At 37.2% G+C, this 21,698-nt stretch overlaps 1 protein-coding gene across 8 annotated transcripts in view; it reads right to left on the bottom strand.

Annotated features, from left to right (window-relative positions):
* Pou2f1 (POU class 2 homeobox 1) overlaps window positions 1-21,698 on the bottom strand; it is a 161,584-nt gene that overhangs the window by 12,107 nt on the left and 127,779 nt on the right. For 5 of the 8 annotated variants that reach the window (XM_070034170.1, XM_070034165.1, XM_070034163.1 and 2 more), the window contains 7 exons: window positions 19,691-19,867; window positions 13,474-13,615; window positions 10,512-10,657; window positions 9,326-9,505; window positions 7,569-7,674; window positions 2,699-3,041; window positions 1,935-2,023 (listed from right to left, as the gene is read on the bottom strand). In XM_070034170.1, coding sequence (XP_069890271.1) covers window positions 1,935-2,023; window positions 2,699-3,041; window positions 7,569-7,674; window positions 9,326-9,505; window positions 10,512-10,657; window positions 13,474-13,615; window positions 19,691-19,867 — 1,183 coding nt within the window. The remainder of the gene's footprint in view (window positions 1-1,934; window positions 2,024-2,698; window positions 3,042-7,568; window positions 7,675-9,325; window positions 9,506-10,511; window positions 10,658-13,473; window positions 13,616-19,690; window positions 19,868-21,698) is intronic. The other 3 variants (XM_070034166.1, XM_070034164.1, XM_070034168.1) reach the window with 1 other exon arrangement.

Consider the following 21,698-nt stretch of genomic DNA (forward strand, 5'->3'; position numbering starts at 1 on the left):
AATAATTATCATTGTAATGAGCTTGTTAAACTGTAATCCCTTGAATAATTATTTGAAGATAACAGTAAAAATATAATTAAGACTTTCATTTAATAGGTTGTTCTGTTACTTGCCAACATTCCCAAATACCTCTACTGGCATAGTCTCATGCCCAAATGAAGATTTTAGGGCTTTTTAAATGGCCTTAAAAATCTGGTTGAAGCTAGGCACCAGTGGCTCATGCCTGTAATCCTAGCTACGATCTGAGGATCGTGGTGTGAAGGTACCCCAGGGAGGAAAGTCTGTGAGACTCTTATTTCCAATTAACTACCAGAAAACAGGAAGTGGTACTGTGTGGTTCCAAGTGGTAGAGTGCTAATCTTGAGGGCAAAAACTCAGAAACAGACCTTAAGCTCAGAGTTCAAACCCCACAACAGACCAAAAAAATAAATAATAAATAAATTAAATTAAAAAAAATAAAAATCTGGTTGATTTCTTACATAATGTATAGTGGAACCATAGAGAATAATGAGACTGGTGAAACTTGAAGTTTTCTGAGATTCTAAGCTAAGAAGGGTCATAGACCAATTCTAGATCTTTGCAGAGAATGTCTCTAAGTCACTCATGCTCTGGGGAAGGCATTTTTCCCTTTGTACTATCCTCAAGGCCCAGAGATACACTCTGATGCAGGAGAAAAAGTAACTTTCACAAATCTTATTCTAAAGAAATCTTTCTAAAACAGCAGCTTTACAGAACTAATCATCAATACTGGTAACACACATATCAGAAAGTCAACTTAATGTAAGACAGTCTGTAATAGGAGCTGGGTTTGTCTGTAATTTAACGTTCTCTGTTAATACTCTGTTAGAGATATATCCATGACACACTTAATTGTAACAAAAGCCTAACAGCTTAATTTTGGTTCAGAGAACTCTTGTTTAAGCACAAAGTCTGATTTAAGAAAAAAAAAGTTCATTAATAATATGATTGTTCTCTGACTCACATAACAATAATCATATTTAGATACACAGCTTCACCAGGCACTGGCTGTTCATGCGTTTAATCCTAGTTATTCAGGAGGCTGAGATCTGAGGACTATGGTTTGAAGTCAGCCTGGAAAGTAAAGTCTGTTAGACTCTTATCTCCAATTAACTACAAGTTAACTGCCAAAAAGCCAGAAGTGAAGCTGTGGCTCAAGTGGTAGAATGCTAGCCTTGAACAGAAAAGCACTCCGACAGTGCCCAGACCTTTGAGTTCAAGCACATACACAAATAACCTCCAAAACAACAATACCCCTTCCTAACAATCCAGACACATAGCTTAGATGTTAAACAAAGCAGACTTCATTATATTTGAAGAATATCTCCTTGAATAACATACTAAAAGATTGACATGAGCCAAATGGGCTTGGAAAGAAACACTAAAATCCAAGAGAAATATATGCTCTATACTGATGAGGACTGTAAGGGCAGAACCTAGAACTGGATGTGAGGCTCAACTGATGGAGTACCAGCCTTGAGAGAAAAGGCTAAGAGCTCAACTCCCTGAGTTCTAGCCCCAGTACTGGTAAAAACATAGACAACAAAAAACAAAATAATTAAATTAAATTAAATTAAAAATAAGGGCAGAACCTCACAAGAATGAAAAATATCCTGGAAACGTGACTGATGTGCTCTTCAGTTCACTCATTATACAATGTTCCTATCCATGACTATCTTAGGCAGGAATAAGTATTGGACCAAGTTTGCCTTGAGTTACATTGCAGGTGATTACTTAGATAAAACTATCAGGAAAAAGCAATTAGTATACAAGTCCTGACTTCTTAAGACTATCTATGGGACACACACACACACACACACAGAGACACACACAGAGACACACACACACACAGAGACACACACAGAGACACACACACACACACACACACACACACACAGAGAAAAGACCATACTGACCTTGAATAGTTGCCAGTGTACTGTTGCTCATCAGTGCTGGGCTGAGAGCACCACCCAAGGTCCCTGGATTGAGACTGAGTAAGGCACCTCTGCAAGTCCAAAAGAAGGGTCACTTCATTACCATGCAGACACACTTGTCAGTTTGGACAATATATTCAAAAGGATAAGAAAAAGAGAATTTCAGCTAGGGAAGAATATGGGAAACTTCATTTTCCCCTATACCTTTGTATGATTTTGTTCTTGCTTCAGAGTTACTATTTTCCTTGATGCTTACAAGCACAAACACAGTTATCATTAGCACAAAATGTAAAACTTTAACATTCACTTTAACTCTTCTTTGAATTATTCTATTCTCCCAAAATAAAAGAAAAAAATCTCCAGAAAAAAGGAAAATTTTTATATTTGACTATGAACATTAAAATTTCCCTACTACGTTTGAAGCACACAAAAGTATTTAATGGAGAAAGCATAAAATAAGAACAGGAATTGTGAGCTTTCTTCCTGGTTTCATCACTGAGGTCCTTAGTACCTGGTCATCTGTGTCTTCATGTGAGAATAAAGGTATGACTACTGTCCTTTCCAGGTTGCTGAGAAACTGAGGTTCAACTCTTAATATCAAGGTCCTTGCATGACCATTAGAAGCCCATTTCAAAGTGATTTTTTTTTTTTCTATTTAACTTGGTGATGAAGTCTCATCGTAAATGATTCTGGGGATGGTTCCCTAGTTGTTTCTCAAGTATCAATGGGATGAGAAAGCTCCTTACCCAGCAGCAAACTGTGAAGGTGCCATCAGGCCTGGGTTGAGTCCTGCAGCAGCAGCCATAGCAGCAAGACTGGCATTTGCTGGCAACTGTGCTGCTCCTTGGAGAGCGGCAGCTGCTGCTGTTTGTAAGCCTGATGCTGTCACCATCACCTGGCTGGCCCCAAGAGGGGAGGACAAAGGAGTGGAGGTGGTCTGTGTTGTGCTGGTCTCACTGGCACTAGATGCTTCAGTGGTGGAGGCTGAGGCAGGAGAAGGACTTAGGGAGGGAGAGGTGACTGCTGAGGAAGCAGGGGGAGCTGTGGAAATCACGGTGGCTGTGTTGTTGGAGGTGGTGTCTGTAGTGCCTGAAAAGAGAAATGGATTAGAAAATGGCCATATGAAATGGTTTTGGAAGATAGTGGCTTCACTTAGCAGTATTCCAGAATCAAAGAAACAATCTGTCATCTGTAAATCTCAATTTGCCCTTTTTAACAACCTAGTTTGGTGTTTCTATGGAAGTTAACCATTAAAAAAAAGTTTTAAACTAAAGCTACATATTTTACTTCAAGAGATAAGAGCAATGATACAATATGGAAAAAAGAGAGAGAGAGAGAGAGAGAGAGAGAGAATGGTTTTCCACTGTAAATTTCCTACTCAAAACCAACCAACCAACCAACCAGAGAAACTTATTTATGGATTTATGGGTTACAAGACAACTATCCTGTAGAAGAAACAGAAACTGAAACAGAAAAATCAAAACAATTAAGGACAAGAAAAGCTAAAAAGTTACATATTTTACTAAGAATAAATGTCAACCAAATATACAGAAAATAGTTGAGGTATTGGGGTAGTGTTGCCTAGCATGCCAGCACTGGGAAGGACAGACAGACAGACAGACACACATACCTGCTAACAAATTTCTATGTACTTTCTATCTGTACTTGACCAATTTCTTACCCTATCCATTCTAAGTTTACATGTAGTAACATTCTCAGTTCTAAGTTCTGAAACTGAAATTGTCCATATTTTACAAAATCTTGTACGTTAAGCTTTTGGCAAAGGCAAAAATGGTTTTTCTTTCCTCTTCATTACTACAGTCATATCATTCAGTATCTTTCTTTAGATCCTACGGCACATATATATCTCAGGCAAATCTTATCAATGAATTTAATCTGGACTAGGAGATCACGACTTTATTCTGAGTTGTGTTTCCTCATAGCATTCATTGTTAGTGTCTCCAGTTTGAAAGTCATATAAGTACTATGATGTAACAACTCTACATGATCCTTAATTCTCTTAGCTAGTGAATCATGTCTTAACCAATATATAAATTTTATGACCCTAGTTCTTGGCAACTTAATGACATGGGCAACTTTGACCAGAGAACTTTGGCTTGCTGAGCCTCAGTGTCTTTATCCACAAATACCACCACGCTTTTCACAGGGCAAGAAGGAAAGTTAGAACCATACACATAGAGAGTGCTTAGCACCCTCTCTTGAATTCACTGATGTGTGTGTGTGCGTGTGTGTGTGTGCGCGCGTGCATGTGTGTGTGTCCTGGCTTTTGAACTTAGGACTTGGGGGCTAACTTTGAGCTTTGTGCCCAAGACTAGAACTCTGCTCCTTGATCCACAGCTCCACCTCCAACTTTTTTAGGGTGGTTAATTAGAGTTAAGAGTCTTATGGATTTTCCTACCAGGGCTGATTCTGAACCACAATCCTTAGATTTTAGCCTCCTGAGTAGCTAGAATTACAGTCATGAGTCACTGGCGCCTAGCTCTATTGTAGTTTTTTTGTTTTTTTAAGCAGCTTTACTGAAGTTCAATTTATGTGCTGCTAAACTCACCTAATTTGTATAAAATTCAATGATGTTATCAATTGGCAGACTTGTACAACCATCAGCACACTACATATTATGATCTTTTAACACACAGTATTATCCTGTGTGTGCCCAAGCCTATCTTGTCATCTGATTTTTGTCTCTATAGTCTTGCTTTCTGGACATTTCACATATATGGAATCACACAATACACAGTACTTTGCAACTGGCTTCTTTTACTTCAGTGTATTGTTTTCCAAGTTTATCCATGTGGAAGCAGCAATCAAAACTTAATGGTTTTTATGGCCCAAACTATTTCACTGGGTGGATACATCAGTCTATTATTACATCAGTTTAGTAACTCACCATTGATGGGCAATGACTTATTTTGTTTTTGTTTTTGTTTGCTGTTCACTGAATATATGTATACATACACACACACACACACACACACACACACACACACGCATGTGTGGCTATGTTTTGTGTGGCTCTGACTGGATTTGAACCATCACCTTTCATCTTTCAGCCTCTGGTGCCTGACTGTTATGGTTTCCTGAGAAATGAACTCTTTTGTCATTATTAAATGCTTTTTGGAAAAAATAACTGACAACAGAGCACATTTAGTTGAGATTATTCAGAGCTGAGGAATGTTCACAGTTTTGACACACATTATAACATGTGTTCCTAGAGGAATATTGTCATGATCTTTCTTGTATCTATTCTACAGATGTTTACCCAGAACTTTTGGTGGGCCAATCACTTATGGAAAAATAAAGATGACCACACCAATCAAAAAGGATTTTTCTTAGGAGATGGCAGAGTGAAGATATGGGTTTTCAATTTGTTTCTCTAATTCTATTCCAAATGATCTCTGAGGACAGATATCAGATAGGAGATTTAGACGGACTTGCATAAATGAAAAAAAGGGCAAAACTGGTGGTGAAGAAACCAACTGCATTCAATAGAGGAAGGCTATGATTGTGGTTGGAATTATTCACTTTGATGAAGCCCTGGAAAAAACTCAAACTTCAATTGTTGGATGCTAATAAACGAACAGGAAACAGTAAGAACATAAAGTGTTTAAAGGACTGTTCATGCACGATCTTGGCCAGTGGATCTTTCCTTCTTTCTACCAGAGTTCTCATATGAGCAGAATGAATATAACCTACTCCAAAGAAAAATAAAAAATCTTCTTATGGAAGTTGAAAGATTTTACTGCAATCATTGGCATGAATGAATAAATATCTTCATGGTTTTAGTAAAGTGTGAGGGTAAAGATTAACTTTAACTTGCTGGGAAACTGGGACTGCAGGCATGTGCCACCATGCCTGGCTTTAGCTATTTGTTTTTAATGTCTAAACTATTAGGTATTTTTCTGCAAATAGTTATTTTAGGTCTAATGTGATATGATTTCTAATTTGTTAAGATTTAGTTCCTAATTTCCAGGTGACTTAGTTTATACATTAATAAGTTCCTCAGAGATAGGAACAAATTACTAGTGCCTATTAATAATGGTAATCACTACAGTGATGAATACTATCTACATACTTCTGAAAGTGGTTTTATATGGAAGAGGTGGTCCCTGGCTTAGAATCCCAACTCTATTCTAGAGGTGGAGATTGGGAGAACAGAGTTCATGGCCAACCTAGAAAAAAGATAACAAGACCACCTATCTCAACCAAGAAACTGGGCATGGTGCCTGTCAGCATATCTATATGGAAAGTAGACTGCAAGCCAGGCCAGCCTGGGCAAAACCTTCAGAACCTATTAAAAAAATAAAGCAAAAAGGGCTGATGGCATGGTTAAAAAAATAAAGCAAAAAGGGCTGATGGCATGGTTAAAAAAATAAAGCAAAAAGGGCTGATGGCATGGTTCAACTGGTAGAAAGCTTACCTAGTGGGCATCGGTCTGAGTTCAAATCCCTTTCAATCTGAAATCTTAAGGCTCTTAAAGTATCCAATAGCCTGGGAGTGAAGGATTCCTGGAGGTTATAATCTATGAACTTCCTTAAATTTTATTACCAATGTGTATATGTCTGTTTTATAGAAAGAAGGAAAGGTCTATTGCTTTCTTATCAGAGGTCTAACACTCAAAAGAAGACAGGAAAAAAAAATAAAAGTGTTGTTTATTGAAAAGAAGTATTATGGAAAATTTGAAGAACTTAGAAAAGTAACATAATATAAAGCATGTTACTGTAAGGGCACATAGCCAAAAGTATTAGGAACTTAAAATATAAGTGAAGAAAATCAAAGTCCCCAATTCTAGATTAAATTTGATCATGAAATATCACAAGTTTCTCAAATGGCTTACTAGCACCATAATCAACCTGGTAAATAATTAAAGCATACCTTATATATTATGGATCATTAGAAAATATTTGATGATAAATGCTAAACATTTTCTACATATTGAGGAATTTTCTACCAAAAGGACCAGTTTCCTGGGAAAGAAAATATTTCTAAGATGAACTGGTAGAGAAGCTAGAATACTTTACCTAAATGAGACCAAGAACTGGATAAAATTTCAGGTGGAGGGAATGTTTACAAGGTACAGATGAAACCCTTCTATGTTGGGTGTGATTGGCAAAGGTCAAGCATGTAAATTAACTATTACTGTGAATTTGGATATTTCCTTGATGAAAACCATCACCATTGAAAGTTTGTATGGAAAAAAGTTACTTGAAAATTTGAAGTTCAAGTTTCATACATATATACTTTTTTTTTTTTTTTTTGGTTGGTCGTGGCGCCTGAACTCTGGTCCTGGGCGCTGTCCCTCAGCTCTTCAGTTCAAGGCTAGTGCGCTACCTCTTGAGCCATAGCACCACTTCCGGCTTTTTTTTTTTTTTTTTTTTCTGCTTATGTGGTGCTGAGGAATTGAATCCAGGGCCTCATGCATGCAAGGCAAGCATTCTACCACTGAGCCACCTCCCCAGCCCCACATATATACATTTTTAAAACCAACAGTACATATCTTCCAGTAGAGTCTAGACTCACAATTTAGTGGCAGATTCTAATAGAAACCTATCAATGGCTTACCATGTGCTTAAAGCTGTGTATTTAGTTGCTGCTTACCTGTAAGAGAGAGATTAGTCACTGCAGCGCTGGTTAAGGGGAGGACAGGGTTGACTGTGAGGGTAGTTGCTGTACTGCTTGTCACAAGGCTTGGTGTGGTTGCCACCTAGAGGTCATAAATGAAAAATATGCACAAAGTGCTTATAATCAAAACTTTACATGCATAAGTTTCAATTATGTTGACTCAGATCCATATTAGGTCAGTAGAAGAAATAGTACACTATCAATTTTACCTAAACAAAAATATGATTTCTTTTACTTGTGCCCCTTTTTTTTTGGCCAGCACTAGGGTTAGAACTCAAGTTCTTGAGATTGCTCAGCTGACTTACTTGCTTGGTTGATGCCTTGATTCACACCTTAAGCCTGGCTTTTTGCTGGTTGTTCTGAATATGGGGTCTCATGCACAATCTTTTCTGTCCAGGATGGTTATGAACTTCAATCCTCTGGATCTTAGCCTCCAAAGTAGCTAGGATCACAGGCATGAGAACTGGTGCCCAGTTTTGTTTTCTTTTGTTTTTTAATGAATGGTTTGTATAGAAAGACTATAAGGAGATACATTAAAAACTAAGTTCCTTTCTGAAATAAACAAAATATTTCTACAGTTTTGTAAAAACTACTGCTTTCTATCTAGTACAATTAAGTTTAAAATACAAGACAGGCACATGCATAAAAAAGAACTGCTATCCAATCTTTACCGTAACTACAATCTTACAAACTTCATGATTAAAATCTGTTCTTTAAATTTGGACCTGAGTTAAAAAAATTTTGCACTATGGAATATTCAAATCAAATTGAATTAAAAAGATATCAACAACAAGAAAACAGGAACAAAACTAAAAACTAATCCTCATCTTTTGAAACCTGGCATCATTAGAGTCATATCTATAATGATCCTAAAAATTGGGTCACATGACTAGGACATATCTATTCAATGTATAAATAACATTCTAAAGCAGTAGCAGAAGTTAGTCAATATGAAAGTACCATATGTCTTTGAGTAAAGATATGAGATGACCTAAGTTTATCTGGAAATTGGCTGTCAATTGTCAAATGGCTGAACAAATTGGGCTTTAGGATTGAACAATTTTTGAGATAACTGGAATCAGCAATAAACTTACTAACATAGTTATGAAATAGCCTAATAAACTACATCAGAAAGAAATAATGGAAAAGCAATGGAATAGCAAAGAATTCAAATTGTTCACTTTAAAAAATAAGGGACATATCTGGGCAGGGTGGTGAATACTTGTAATCCCATCACTCAGAAAGCAAAGCAAGTGGATCTGTGAGGCCAGCTTGAACTACACAGCTCCTATCTCAAAGAAAATAACAAAACAAAAAGCCATGGTTGATCTCTCACTACTATAATCCTAGGCTGAGATACAATCTTTGTTCAAAGCCAGCCCAGGCAAGAAAATCCATGAGACTCCAATTAACCACTAAAAAGCTAGAAGTGGAGATATAGTAGAGCACTGGCTTTGAACATAAACTCTAAGAGTGAGAGGCCCTATGATCAAGCTACAATACTAGCACATATACACACATGCATGCAAACACACACAAAGGTAAACTAAAAAAGTTCTTGGGTGAACAACATGTGATTTAATCACTTTGGGACATCTTAAGGCCATTTAGATACATTTATTCAACATGAAGCCTGTTTATGTAAATTCCTTAACTTCTATGAAATAAATTCAATTGGCTATTTGTAAAACTGTAAATAGCCCTTGAGCTTGTACCTCAATTTCCATTCTTACCAGTGAGGTTGGGCTGGGGAAAATTGCTTTGATAGGTGAGCTGCTGGTCCCACCACTGCTTGGTGGGTTGATTCTTTTTTCTTTCTGACGGCGATTACAAAACCAAACACGAATCACCTCCTTTTCCATATTGAGCTGTTCAGCAATCAAGGTGATCTCTTCCGAGGTAGGCTTTTGATTCTGAAGGAAAAAAAATAAAACCCAACTTTGGACTTTTTTTTTGGTGTTACAGATTCAGGACCTTGTAACTGTCATAACAGGCTAATGTTATACATCTGCACTATATCTACAGCTCTGGAATAACTTCAACAACTGGTTTAATTGCTGGGAAAAGTGAGTTTAAAAAAATGATAACTGGGATAACTATTAAGACACTGTAGACAAAGTTTTAACAAACACTGTATTTATTAGGCTTATATTAAATATGTGTATATTTTTCATTTTAAGGTCTATTAATCTTTAAGTTCATAAAATACTATGACAACCTTATATATTATTAGGAATTTACAAAGTTTCTCAGTGCTTCATACATACTATCTAACTTGGACTGTATAATGTGCCTGTGCGGCAGGAAAGAAGGTATTTCACAGATGCATGGACTTTAGCTTCTATAATCAAGTGACCTGCCCCATCACACAATTAGTAAGAGGCGAATTAAGAGAGACTCCTGATTCCATGTAACATACTCAGATTTTTGTTGAAGTTTGGATTATGAATGATATTCATTAGCACCTCCACTCAAAACCAGACAAAACCGACAGGTGAGTTATCTGTCATGAACTTCACAACCTAACATTCAAAGTCTTATGTTCTGGTCCTAAACTGTCATCCTAGGTATACAGCTATTAGAATTCAGTCAACTAAATTACAGTATTTCTCCTGGTATAGTCCATGCTTTCTCCCTTCAGGCCTCTGCTTGAAGTGTTTTTCTCCTACCTTTTCTAGTCTATAGAACTAATTTCTATACATCCTTCAGCCACCTCTCTAACAACTAATGCTCATGTGGATGTGACCATGGTTTCTTTTGAAGCATTGTTTCTGGCCAGTGTGAATAACTTACTGTGCCTTCTTTTCTCCATTATGTTATGTGCCCATGAAAGTAGAGGCAGACAGGTTAATCTTTTACCATTGACAGTTTCTAATGATAGTATAATTCCATGGTCATGAGAAGTTAAGTATTTCTGACCTCCACAAAACTCTTCTCTAAGGCCACACGAATGTTGGTCTCTATGCTGGTGCGTTTCTTCCTCCTACGATTCAAGCCCTCAACTCCTACCCCTGGAGAATTCAGGGCACTTGGGCTGGAGACAGTGGAATCAGATGAGAGGTTCTCTATAAGAATGAAGAAATCAGAAAAAAAAAATTGGCTAAGTATAAAGATTCGTGTTCATAATCCAGATATAAACATCAACAATAAAACTGACAAAATATGTCAAGTTATAGCCAAGTATGGAGAGGTTATCAATGTAATTAATCTATATCGGAACATTGTTCACTACCACAGATCTTCATAGTGTCCTTACTGACATTCTATGTCATAGGAGGTTTGATCACTACTTTTTTATTTGTTTCTGATAATATAGAAGTTTACTGTTCATACAGTAAACTGAAATCAGTCTCTCGGTTTTTTTCTTATGCTTGTTTGTCAGTATGCTTATTTTTTAGTTCTGAGGATAAAGCTTCTTAGAAATTACTGATTGTTTAATGTCTTAAAATTAACCTTTCATTTTACTTGCTAAATATTGTTAAAACAGTATTCTTTCATTTAATAGCTTAGTAATCTTGGGTATGTCATATACATATCCCTGAACTGTTATTCAGTATGTGAAATGAGATGATTCTTTCCTATGTAACTCAAGACTACAGATGGCTGGGCCTCAGTTACTGAATCAAACTGCCAAAGGGTAAGGACTTAAGGATCCTCTTCTTTTAAGTCTTAATTTGTATTCACATCTACAGTGAGAACCATACTACAGAATATCTCTATGGTTCCTTTCAGCTTTCAGAGTCTATGATTCTGTGGCTCAAAATCCAAAAGTTCTAGAAAGGCATCTCGCATAAAATATATAGGGTAGATACATGTTTATTGCAGCACTGTTCACAATAGCTAGGATATGGAAACAACCCAGATGCCCCACCACAGATGAATGGGTCCAAAAATTGTGGTAACTATACACAATGGAACATTATGCAGCCATTAGAAATGACAAAATAATGGCATTTGCAGGGAAATGGATGGAGCTAGAAGGAATTATGTTGAGTGAGGTAAGCCAAGAGCAAAGAGACAAATGGTACATGGTCTCCCTGATAAGTGGATGCTAAACCCAAAATGTTAGGTGATACGACAAAACTAACAGGACTTAAGAAACAAAGAACTCCCACTCATCTGGTCGAACCACTACTAAATATCCCCATGCTGCTGATCACATGTATGGTGTATATGTGTACACCGTTATATGTTATAGACTGTGATAGACAATTTGCTCCAGGAAAGTTAGAATGAACTTGTGACTTTAAATGAGCATCATTTCACAATACTGTGAAATTTGGGAAAATATGTAATCACTTAATCACAATTCAAAAAAAAAAAGAACCTCAGGGAAGGTAGGGAGGGAAGGGATGGTAGGGGGAAAACAATGGAGGGGGTAACAATGCTCTTAATAGGAAGTGTACTCATTACCTTGCTCATGTAACTGTAACCCTCTGTATAGTATCTTTACAATAAAAAATTAAAAAAAAATAAAGGCAGGTACATGCAAAAAAAAAAGGGGGGGGGAGGAGGAGACATAGGAGATGTAGTGGCTGAGCCTGTACTCCTGTGGAAACCAGATGGGACCAGAGCTCAGGAGTATACCATCCATTATGAACTCCTGCACCTGACCTGGGGTTGGGGCGGGGGGGGGGGGGGGGGACGGTCCCATGGGAGCACTCGTTGCAGATGTGTGTGTGTTGTGGGGAGATAGGGGCACTGCTGTTGGAGAACCAAAAATTCTTACAAGATCCCAACATCTACTGTTTCTTGTAGATAGGTTGTTGTTTTCTTCCTAGCAGCAAAGAGTTTGACGAAAAATGAAAACTTTTCTTTTTCTTTTTTTTTTTTTTTTTGGTTGGTCCTGGGGCTTGAACTCTGGGCCTGGGCGCTGTCCCTCAGCTCTTCAGCTCAAGGCAAGCGCTCTACCACTTGAGCTACAGCGCCACTTCCGGTTTTCTGGTGGTTTATTGGAGATAGGAGTCTCACGGTCTCTCTTGCCTGGGCTGGCTTTGAACCTTGATCCTCAGATCTCAGCCTCCTGAGTAGCTAGGATTGCTAGGATTACAGGCGTGAGCCACCAGCACCCGGCTGAAAACTTTTCTTAACGTGCATAATTCCCATATCATTATCCATCATTCCTAAGGAGACACAAATGCTTTGATGGTCTTAAATATCCATCACATCTTCACCTTTGCCTGAGATTTTCTACATTTGTCTGAATAAAGATGCCAACAAGAGTCCCTCCCCCCCAAATATATATAGGGTAGAAACTCAACTTTCTGTATGAAATATGTGGCTACTTTTAATAATAAAAGTGGAGATTACAAGGAACAAGTTCTTTGAAAATCTAGCAAGGACGAAATAACACATTAGTTCTTCAAGATTATCTAAATACACAGGCCTTTTGATTTCCTTCCTCAACTGACCATAACCCTATATCAAGTACAAGAAATATTCCAAAGCTAAAATTTAGTGCTGATTATTTATTCTATAATAACTAGAATATTTAAATAAGTCAGATCTCTGATTTACATAGCCATAGTTTATATAAAGATCCTCCCAGGATTAGTGAGTTTCAAAATTTTGTAGTACCAACAATATAGTAAGACATAGTTCATACAATAGCTTCTTTCCCGTAAGACTCCAATAGACATTAAGAAATTTCTTGGGCTGGGAAGGTAGCTCAGTGGTAGAGTGCTTGCATGTATGAGGCCCTGGGTTCGATTCCTCAGCACCACATAAGCAGAAAATAAAAAAGCTGGAAGTGGTGCTATGGCTCAAGAGGTAGCTAGCGCACTAGCCTTGAGCTGAAGAGCTGAGGGACAGCGCCCAGGCCAGAGTTCAGGCCCCATGACCGGACCCCCCCCCAAAAAAAAATTCTTATATATTTACTTACCTGCATCATTTAGCCACTTCTCTAAAAGTGGCTTTAACTTGCACATGTTCTTAAAGCTGAGGTTCAAGGCTTCAAAGCGAGAGATGGTAGTTTGGCTGAAGTCGTTTCCATACAGTTTACCCATAGCGAGCCCAACATCACCCTGCATAATACAGAGCCGTAGAGGGGGAGTGGAAAAGAGAAAGCTATTCATCTCATTAATGTTTACCTGATCACAGCAGCATTCAATATTGCTCTGTATACTTTCTACTCTGAATCTTTTCTAGCTACTCTATGTAACAAGACACCAAGACTTCCTTGAGTTTCCAAGGATAGTGCTTACCATTCTAACAAGACCCTTAATTAAGCCAAAGTGATTCAAGTTATCTTTAAATATCAATTTATCTGTATTATCTATAAGGATTAGATGTCACTATCAAGATAACCTAGAAATTTCTGAACCAACCAACTTCCTACAAACTCTTTAAAATTTAGAAATCATCTCTCATTCTTTTTCTTTTTTCCTAGAAAGTATTTCTGGAAGCTGTGAAAAAAAAATACCTTTGTTAACCCTTAGTTTGGATTTCAAAGTTGGTTATAAAAAACAGAAAAAAAGACCACTTCTGTAACCATTATCGAAAGAAATTCACAGTAGAGAGGTTTGACCCATTTCATCAAAACCTCATAGGCACTGGAAACTTAGTAACCTTATAACATTAGAACAATGATCCCTTGAATATATTACAAAAGATGTTCTCCATGAGCCTATAACCTTTGAAATGTACATAATGCTTTCCTCCAGTTGGATCCTTCTTTAAGCCTGAAAAAACTGTATCTTAATGGTCATTTTATAGATAAATAATAGAAATGCAGTAGAGTTTAAATGATTTACTCACTCCAGTTAGTTTAGCAACAAGGCAACAGCATTTCTGGTCCTGAATACCAAACAATTCTACTACAAGACAGCTAACTCTCAATTAATCTGGCAACATTATTTTTGTTGTGTTCAATGGTATTGGGGTTTGAACTCAGGCCTTCACAGGCTCTTTACCCTAATCCACTATTTTGAATTGGAATTATACTATTTCTGATACCCACACACACCCACACATACCATTTTTAACACTGTTTATTAGTGGCTACATTAGGCAATAGTCTAGGCAAAGGATGAATTATTATTGTTATTATTATTATTAAGTAGTTATATAAAGGGGTCAGAATTCTATAAGTCAGGTTATGAATATAATCCTTCTTGTTCAGTGTCACTCCTTCCTTTATTTCCTTCCATTTTGCCCCTTCTATCCCTACCCTCAAGTTACATAGTTCGTTTTTTCATAATGTACATTGAATATAATGACTACATTTGCTAACCCTTCCTCCTCCCATTCCTGTGCCCCTTCTTTACACACCTCCTCCCAAAACATGTTTCCACTTCCTGGTACTTGTTTTGATAAACAGTACATTAGTTGTTCAGAGGAGTTATGCCGTCAGATTCCTCCCTTAGGTGAAACCTCCTTTAGTCTGTTTGTCTGTGTATAAATGCATTGAGCTCTGTATATATTATCATGCATAGTTATATTTTAGATCTAGATTCCACATTAGAGAAAATGTGTCATTTGTCTCTCTGAGCCTCACTTAAGATTTATTTGTCAGTCCTGGTGGCTGAACTCTGGGCCTGGGTGCTGTCCCTCAGCTCTTCAGCTCAAGGCTAGTGTCCTACCACTTGAGCCACAGCGCCACTTCTAGCTTTTTTCTGCTTATGTGGTGCTGAGGAATCGAACCCAGGCCCTCATACATGCTAGGCAAGCACTCTACCACTGAGCCAGCTTCCCAGCCCCACTTAAGATTTATTTTAGGTCCATCCATTTCCCTGCAAATGATATATTATTTTTTCTAATAGATGAGTAAAATTCTGTTTTATGTATGTATGTATGTACATATGTATGTGTGTCCATGTATATATGTATGTATGTATATATCTATTACATTTTCTCAATCCACTCATCCATTATAGGGCATCTGGCTATTTTCATAACTTGGCTTTTGTGAATAGTACAGCAATGAATATAGATGTGCAAGTGTCTTCACTGTATCCTAACTTGTAATGTTCTGGATAGAAATCCAAGAGTGATACAGCTGGATGGCAGGGTAAATCTATGTTTAGTTTTTGAGTAATCACCTAACCATCCTGAATAGTGGTTGTACTAGTTTACTCTACCCACCAACAGTGCAACTGGATTCCTTTTCCTCCACATTCCTGCCAGCAATTGTAATTGAATTCTCAATTCTGGCCAATCTTTCTAGAGTAAGATGGAATCTCAACGTTCTTTTGATTTGCATTTCCTTTATGGATAGGGATGTTGAGCATTTCCACATGTTTTTATTGGCCATTCTTACTTCTGAGAAGTGAGACAGTATTTTTTAAATACTCTTGCTTTATTTTTTATTTAATTAATTTATTTTTGTCCATCATGGGTTTGAACTCAGGGTCTGGGTGCTGTCTCTGAGCTCTTTTGCTCAAGGTTAGTGCTCAACCACTTGAGCCACAGCACCCCCTCTGGTTTTCTGATGGCTAGTTGGCGACAGAGTCTCACATGGCTTTCCTGCTTGGGCCGGCTTTGAACTGTGATCCTCAGATCTTAGCCTTCTAAGTAGTTAGGACTGCAGGCATGAGCCACCAGCATCTGGCTAACCCTCTTTTCTTCTAACAGGTGACCAACTTCCAATAAAAAGTTTCACAGAGGACAAATATCAAACTATAAAATGAAATATACAGAATATTTCAACTTCCAAGTGATGAACTGTCCAGGTCTCCTATATGATATCCAGTAGATATACGTGGCCATTTTAATTTATTTGAAGTTAAATAAATTTTCAAGGGCTGGACAGGCATTAGTGAGTAGTGGCAGTTGTACTGGACTCTACAAAGAGATCATTCCCATTGCTGTCAACTCTGAATATCCTCTCTAACTACAATCGAAATAGACTGTTTATTGATTTCCTTCCAATTTTAGTAAGATATAAAGAACCAGGACAGGGTGAATAGGGCACAAATGCTGTCCATTTTGTCTTCATATAAAAAAAAAATCTAAAGACCTGAATAGATGTGTTTATCTGCATCTTTACATATTTATTATACATCATTTCATTCAATGAATATTCATCCAATGCTACTATGTGAATTTGTTTTAACTTAGTCACTTAGTTTGTAGCATTCTAGAAACTAGGAGAGTCAACTATAACCTACCTCTTTTTTTTCTTTTAAAGTTTGACACTATTAAGTAGCAGTTAGATGGCAATAAATCTTTTTGACATTGTAACTAAATTCACAAACATTTTTTTACAAATCTCTGCAATGTCTTATGAAAAGTAACAAAATAATCAGAAATAAAAAACAACTCTATTCAAAAACCACATCTTAAGTATTAAAAAATATTTTATGGGCTATAAAAAACCTGATACTGTTAACTAACTAGAACCCTGTCAAAACATTAAAAATTAATTGATAATTGCATTACAATTTTACTTCAAGGATGATTAACAGGAAGAAAAAGCCATAGGCATCTAGTTAACATACTAATTTTCATTAATATAATACAAGCTTAGTTTAATACCCTTATAAATTTAATCTTGAGTTCTTCCTCACAAAAGTTAAATGTTTTAGATGGGAATGTGGCTTAGTGGTAGAGTGCTTGCCTAGCAGGCACAAAGCCCTGGGTTCAATTCCTCAGTACCACATTAACAGAAAAGGCCAGAAGTGGTGCTGTAGCTCAAGTGGTAGAGTGCTAGCCTTGAGCAAAAGAAGCTCAGTGACAGTGTCCAGATCCTGAGTTCAAGCCTCAGGACTGTCCAAAAAAAAAAAAAAAAAAAAAAAGGTTAAATGTTTTAAATAGTTGATTCACATATAATCTGAACTTTATTATATCTCTAAAAAGAGCAAAAACAACAAAGAAGAAAATATCAGGGCAGAGAAATAATGAAAATATTGCATTTGGTTATCGTGTTAAGTACTATAAGACATGCTTTCTGATTATGTATCTTATCAGAGCACAGGCAAACATCTAATTAGAAAAAAATAGCCAGGCACCGGTGGCTCATGCCTGTAATCCTAGCTATTCAGAAGGCTGAGATCTGAGGATTGAGATTCAAAGCCAGCCTGGTCAGGAAAGTCCCTGAGACTCTCATCTCCAATAAACCACCAGAAAAACAGGAGTAGTGCTATGGCTTAAGAGCGCTAGCCTTGAGCTGAAGAGCTGAGAGACAGTGTCCAGAACCAGAGTTCAAGTCCCATGACCGACAAAAACAAAAAACAAAAAACAAAAAACAAAAAAGCCAGGTGCTGGTAGCTCACACCTGAAATCCTGCACTAGCAGTATGTGCTTTGATTCATATAATCAATCAGGAAAGATGCTACTGTAATGTCAAGATCATTTTAAAATCTGGTAAGGGCCGTACTAAAAATTAGGATAAAACCATAAAATACAACATGAGAATATAGAGAAGAGATCTAGACATAGCTGTGTGTAGACACATTACTGGCAGTATTAAACTGGGTCAAATACCACAGAAAGGCAAATAACTATTTGGGAAAAAGTTTTTAAAAGCTCTACCATACTTGGCCTATCACTTAGGCCACACTTTCCCAAGGAAAACAAAAGTACATTGGGTCAATATTCTAAAATATGCTAACTGTATTTCAGCTTATTAAGTTAACATCAGTCTAGATTATCTTTAAAAAGTTATCTTAAGAAGTAACAACACTTTGTCCGAAATTACATCTATTTAAAAGTTGCTTTATAATCTTTTTTTTTGTTGTTGTTGGTCGTGAGGCTTGAACTCTGGGCCTGGGCGCTGTCCCTCAGCTCTTCAGCTCAAGGCGAGTGCTCTACCACTTGAGCTACAGCGCCACTTCCGGTTTTCTGGTGGTTTATTGGAGATAGGAGTCTCACGGTCTCTCCTGCCCAGGCTGGCTTTGAACCGCGATCCTCAGATCTCAGCCTCCTGAGTAGCTAGGATTACAGGCGTGAGCCACCAGCGCCCTGCTAAAAGTTGCTTTATAATCTTAAACAAAAATTCTTTGAACAAAAATAAATTTCCAAACCCAAAGTATATTAAGAAATGTAAGTCTGTTCCTACAGACACCTAGAATGGAGACAGAGATATCACTTTGACTTTTGATCTATCAGAACAGGTGGTATTTTATGCACTTTCAACAGAAACTACTTTGGATAATGTTTAAGTAGAGGCTTAAATTGTAAACAAAAATAATTATATTTCTGGAAAGAAAGCATCAATACCCAACCCAATACTTCAGGTTTTTTTTTTTACTTAATGTTATACATTACTGTACATAAATATCTTCAGTTTCATTCCCTTCTCCTTTAAAAGACTGTGAGTGAATCAGGAAGTCAGTGGCAGTGGTTAGAACAGAATACCACATGCCTGTTTAAACTATTAAGCATATTTGTTCCACTTTAAAAGATCTCTGACAGTTGACATTAAAATTTAATTTGGACCGGACACTGGTGGCTCAGGCCTATAATCCTAGCTACTCAGAAGGGTGAGATCTGAGGATCGCACTTCAAAGCCAGCCCAGGCAGGAAAGTCTGTGAGACTCTCTCCAATGAAACACCAGAAAACTGGAAGTGGGGCTATGGCTCAAGTCATAGAGCACTAGCCTTGAGCTGAAGAGCTGAGGGACAGTGCCCAGGCCCAGAGTTCAAGCCCCACTACCGACCAAAAAAAAAAAAAAATTAATTTGGATTCTGATTAATTTGGACTTTTTATGTCCAATAGGTTTTGATTTGATTAATTAATTTCACTGTAGGCTTAGAGAGGAATCTTCTTGTACCTCTTTCCCAAGAAACAAAGCCTTTCAAACTTATCTGTGTAATCTTTACTCTCACAGTCTTCCTTCTGGAACAGTAAAGTCTATAACTAGTTGTTCTCTTTAGCACAGTCATACCATTTCCCAACTAACCTTTCAAATCCTTACAATTTATTGATATAATTTCAGAGGTCTGAGGTATGAGATAAATCTTCAATGTTTTTAAGTTGTAAATCAATGTAAGATTATAATGGAAAATATATGCTAAACCTAAAAATATGAAATGACTAGCAAAAAGTTACAGCTAAAACAAAAATAACATGGCTGAGGATCATATAATTATTTAGAAGTTTCTTCAGATATATGAAGTAAATATTTGTATCCAATCAAGGAAGGTTGGGTTCCTCGTACCTGAGTGAATCCTAGTTTGATTCGTCTTTGTTTGAAAGTCTTGGCAAATTGCTCAAGCTCCTCAAGGTCACTGGGCTCCTCCAAGCTGGGAGTATCGATTCGCTTTGGTGTTGTCTGGCTCTGTGGAAGTGTTTGAATTGGAGTTGCGGCTATTGTGCGTGTTGGGGTTGCTGGCTGCTGGATAATGAGAAGAATGAATAAAAGGATGCTTAAGACTGTAAGTATACTCAATCCAATCCATGCTTTAGGCCTTTTTCTTTTTTTTTTTTTTTTGTCGGTCGTGGGGCTTGAACTCTGGGCCTGGGCGCTGTCCTTCAGCTCTTCAGCTCAAGGCGAGCGCTCTACCACTTGAGCTACAGCGCCACTTCCGGTTTTCTGGTGGTTTATTGGAGATAGGAGTCTCATGGTCTCTCCTGCCCGGGCTGGCTTTGAACCGCGATCCTCAGATCTCAGCCTCCTGAGTAGCTAGGATTACAGGTGTGAGCCACCAGCGCCCGGCTTTTAGGCCTTTTTCTTAATCTGGTCTGAATACATGTACTTTTAAAGAAATTACTCCCTATTTTATAGATATTTTGCTTAAGACAATCAAAACAGCAGGGACCACATCTACCAAAATGTTAACACAGTATTATACAAATGATACTGTAACAGTGTTTTACAAATGATATCCTATCTATCTAACTATGCAGGAAATTAAATATAAGGCCTCACATAGGTTAGGCAAGTGTTCTACCCTCAGCCACTTAGCACTCAGCAAGTTATACACTTGTTCTGAGGTAGAAGACTTGAGAAGCAATCCTGAAATTATTTAAGGGGGGAGGTTAATCACTATAGAGTTTTTCTTTGTTTTGATTTTTGAGTGGTCTTACTATGAGAGCAGGGCTGGCCTCAGCTTTGCAAGGTAGCTCAGAATGGTATGCAATTCTTGGTCCCTTTATCTCAGCCTCCTGAGTACTTGTATTATAGGTATGCCCCACTGTGCCTGGATCACAGACATTTTGAGGATTTCAAGGCTTTTCCTATAGCTTTTAACCTTAACTGTAATTATGCATAATTATACCTTTTCTCATTTAATATTACATTTTAACTTTGTAATGTTTCAGTTTTCATAATTATCCTTTTCATCGATTGAGGCAATATTATATTTACCTCATTATTTTTTAATTGATAAAGTTTTTTAAACGTATGTTTTCATTAATACATATAGCATCATATAAAAATTTTGTAAATGGTTGCAAAAAATCCTATGTAAATAGTTAAGATAAATTCATAAAGAATTTTCTGATAATTGAATAAATTATTTCTTGGCTTCTAACATACAACATAATATTAGTTCTCACTACCGTTTATTCCACATGATTTATGTTAGCAATTTAAAAAATACTTTGATCACTAGGAAGTAAACAGTATATCTCCTACAAAATTTGTACTCATTAAATGTTTTAGAGTAAGCCTTTGTCTTAGTATCACAAATCATTTTTTTCCAACTGACTAATAATTTTCATTGAAGCCAGGTACTGATGGCTCACATGTGTATCTTTTTTTAAGTGCACATAAACTGAATTATAACTAGTTCTTGTTCTTTCTATTATTAAAGAAAACATTAAAGCCACTCTGTTCTACTCATAAGCCCTCAGTAGTGTATTCCTCTCTGTGTATTCACTGATGTGGATTGCTGTCCTGGTTCTGTACCCTAATTGTTCAGTTCATCCCTCCTGTGAAATGTAGCCCAGGTAAGAGATTATAGACCAGGATTAAAGATAAAGCCTATGGTTGTGACTTTTTCTTCTTGTAACTTAAAAGGTCTATGACCTTGACCTCATTGTACTCAAAGCTTTCTCCAAGGGAACTAACTGCCCAGAAAACTACACAACAGATAATCACTCCTGCTTCAATGAAGGTAACAGAGTCCAGGACATGTTGACAATGAGTAATTTTCAACCAGACCATTTTGAGGGAGTCAAACAAAGCACAAGATATATTAGAATCCTAGGTGGCTGTGCCCTTC

Source organism: Dipodomys merriami, unplaced genomic scaffold (genome assembly GCF_024711535.1).
Source record: "Dipodomys merriami isolate MVZ:Mamm:240054 unplaced genomic scaffold, mDipMer1.0.p SCAF_24, whole genome shotgun sequence".
NCBI classification, from domain to species: Eukaryota; Metazoa; Chordata; class Mammalia; order Rodentia; family Heteromyidae; genus Dipodomys; species Dipodomys merriami.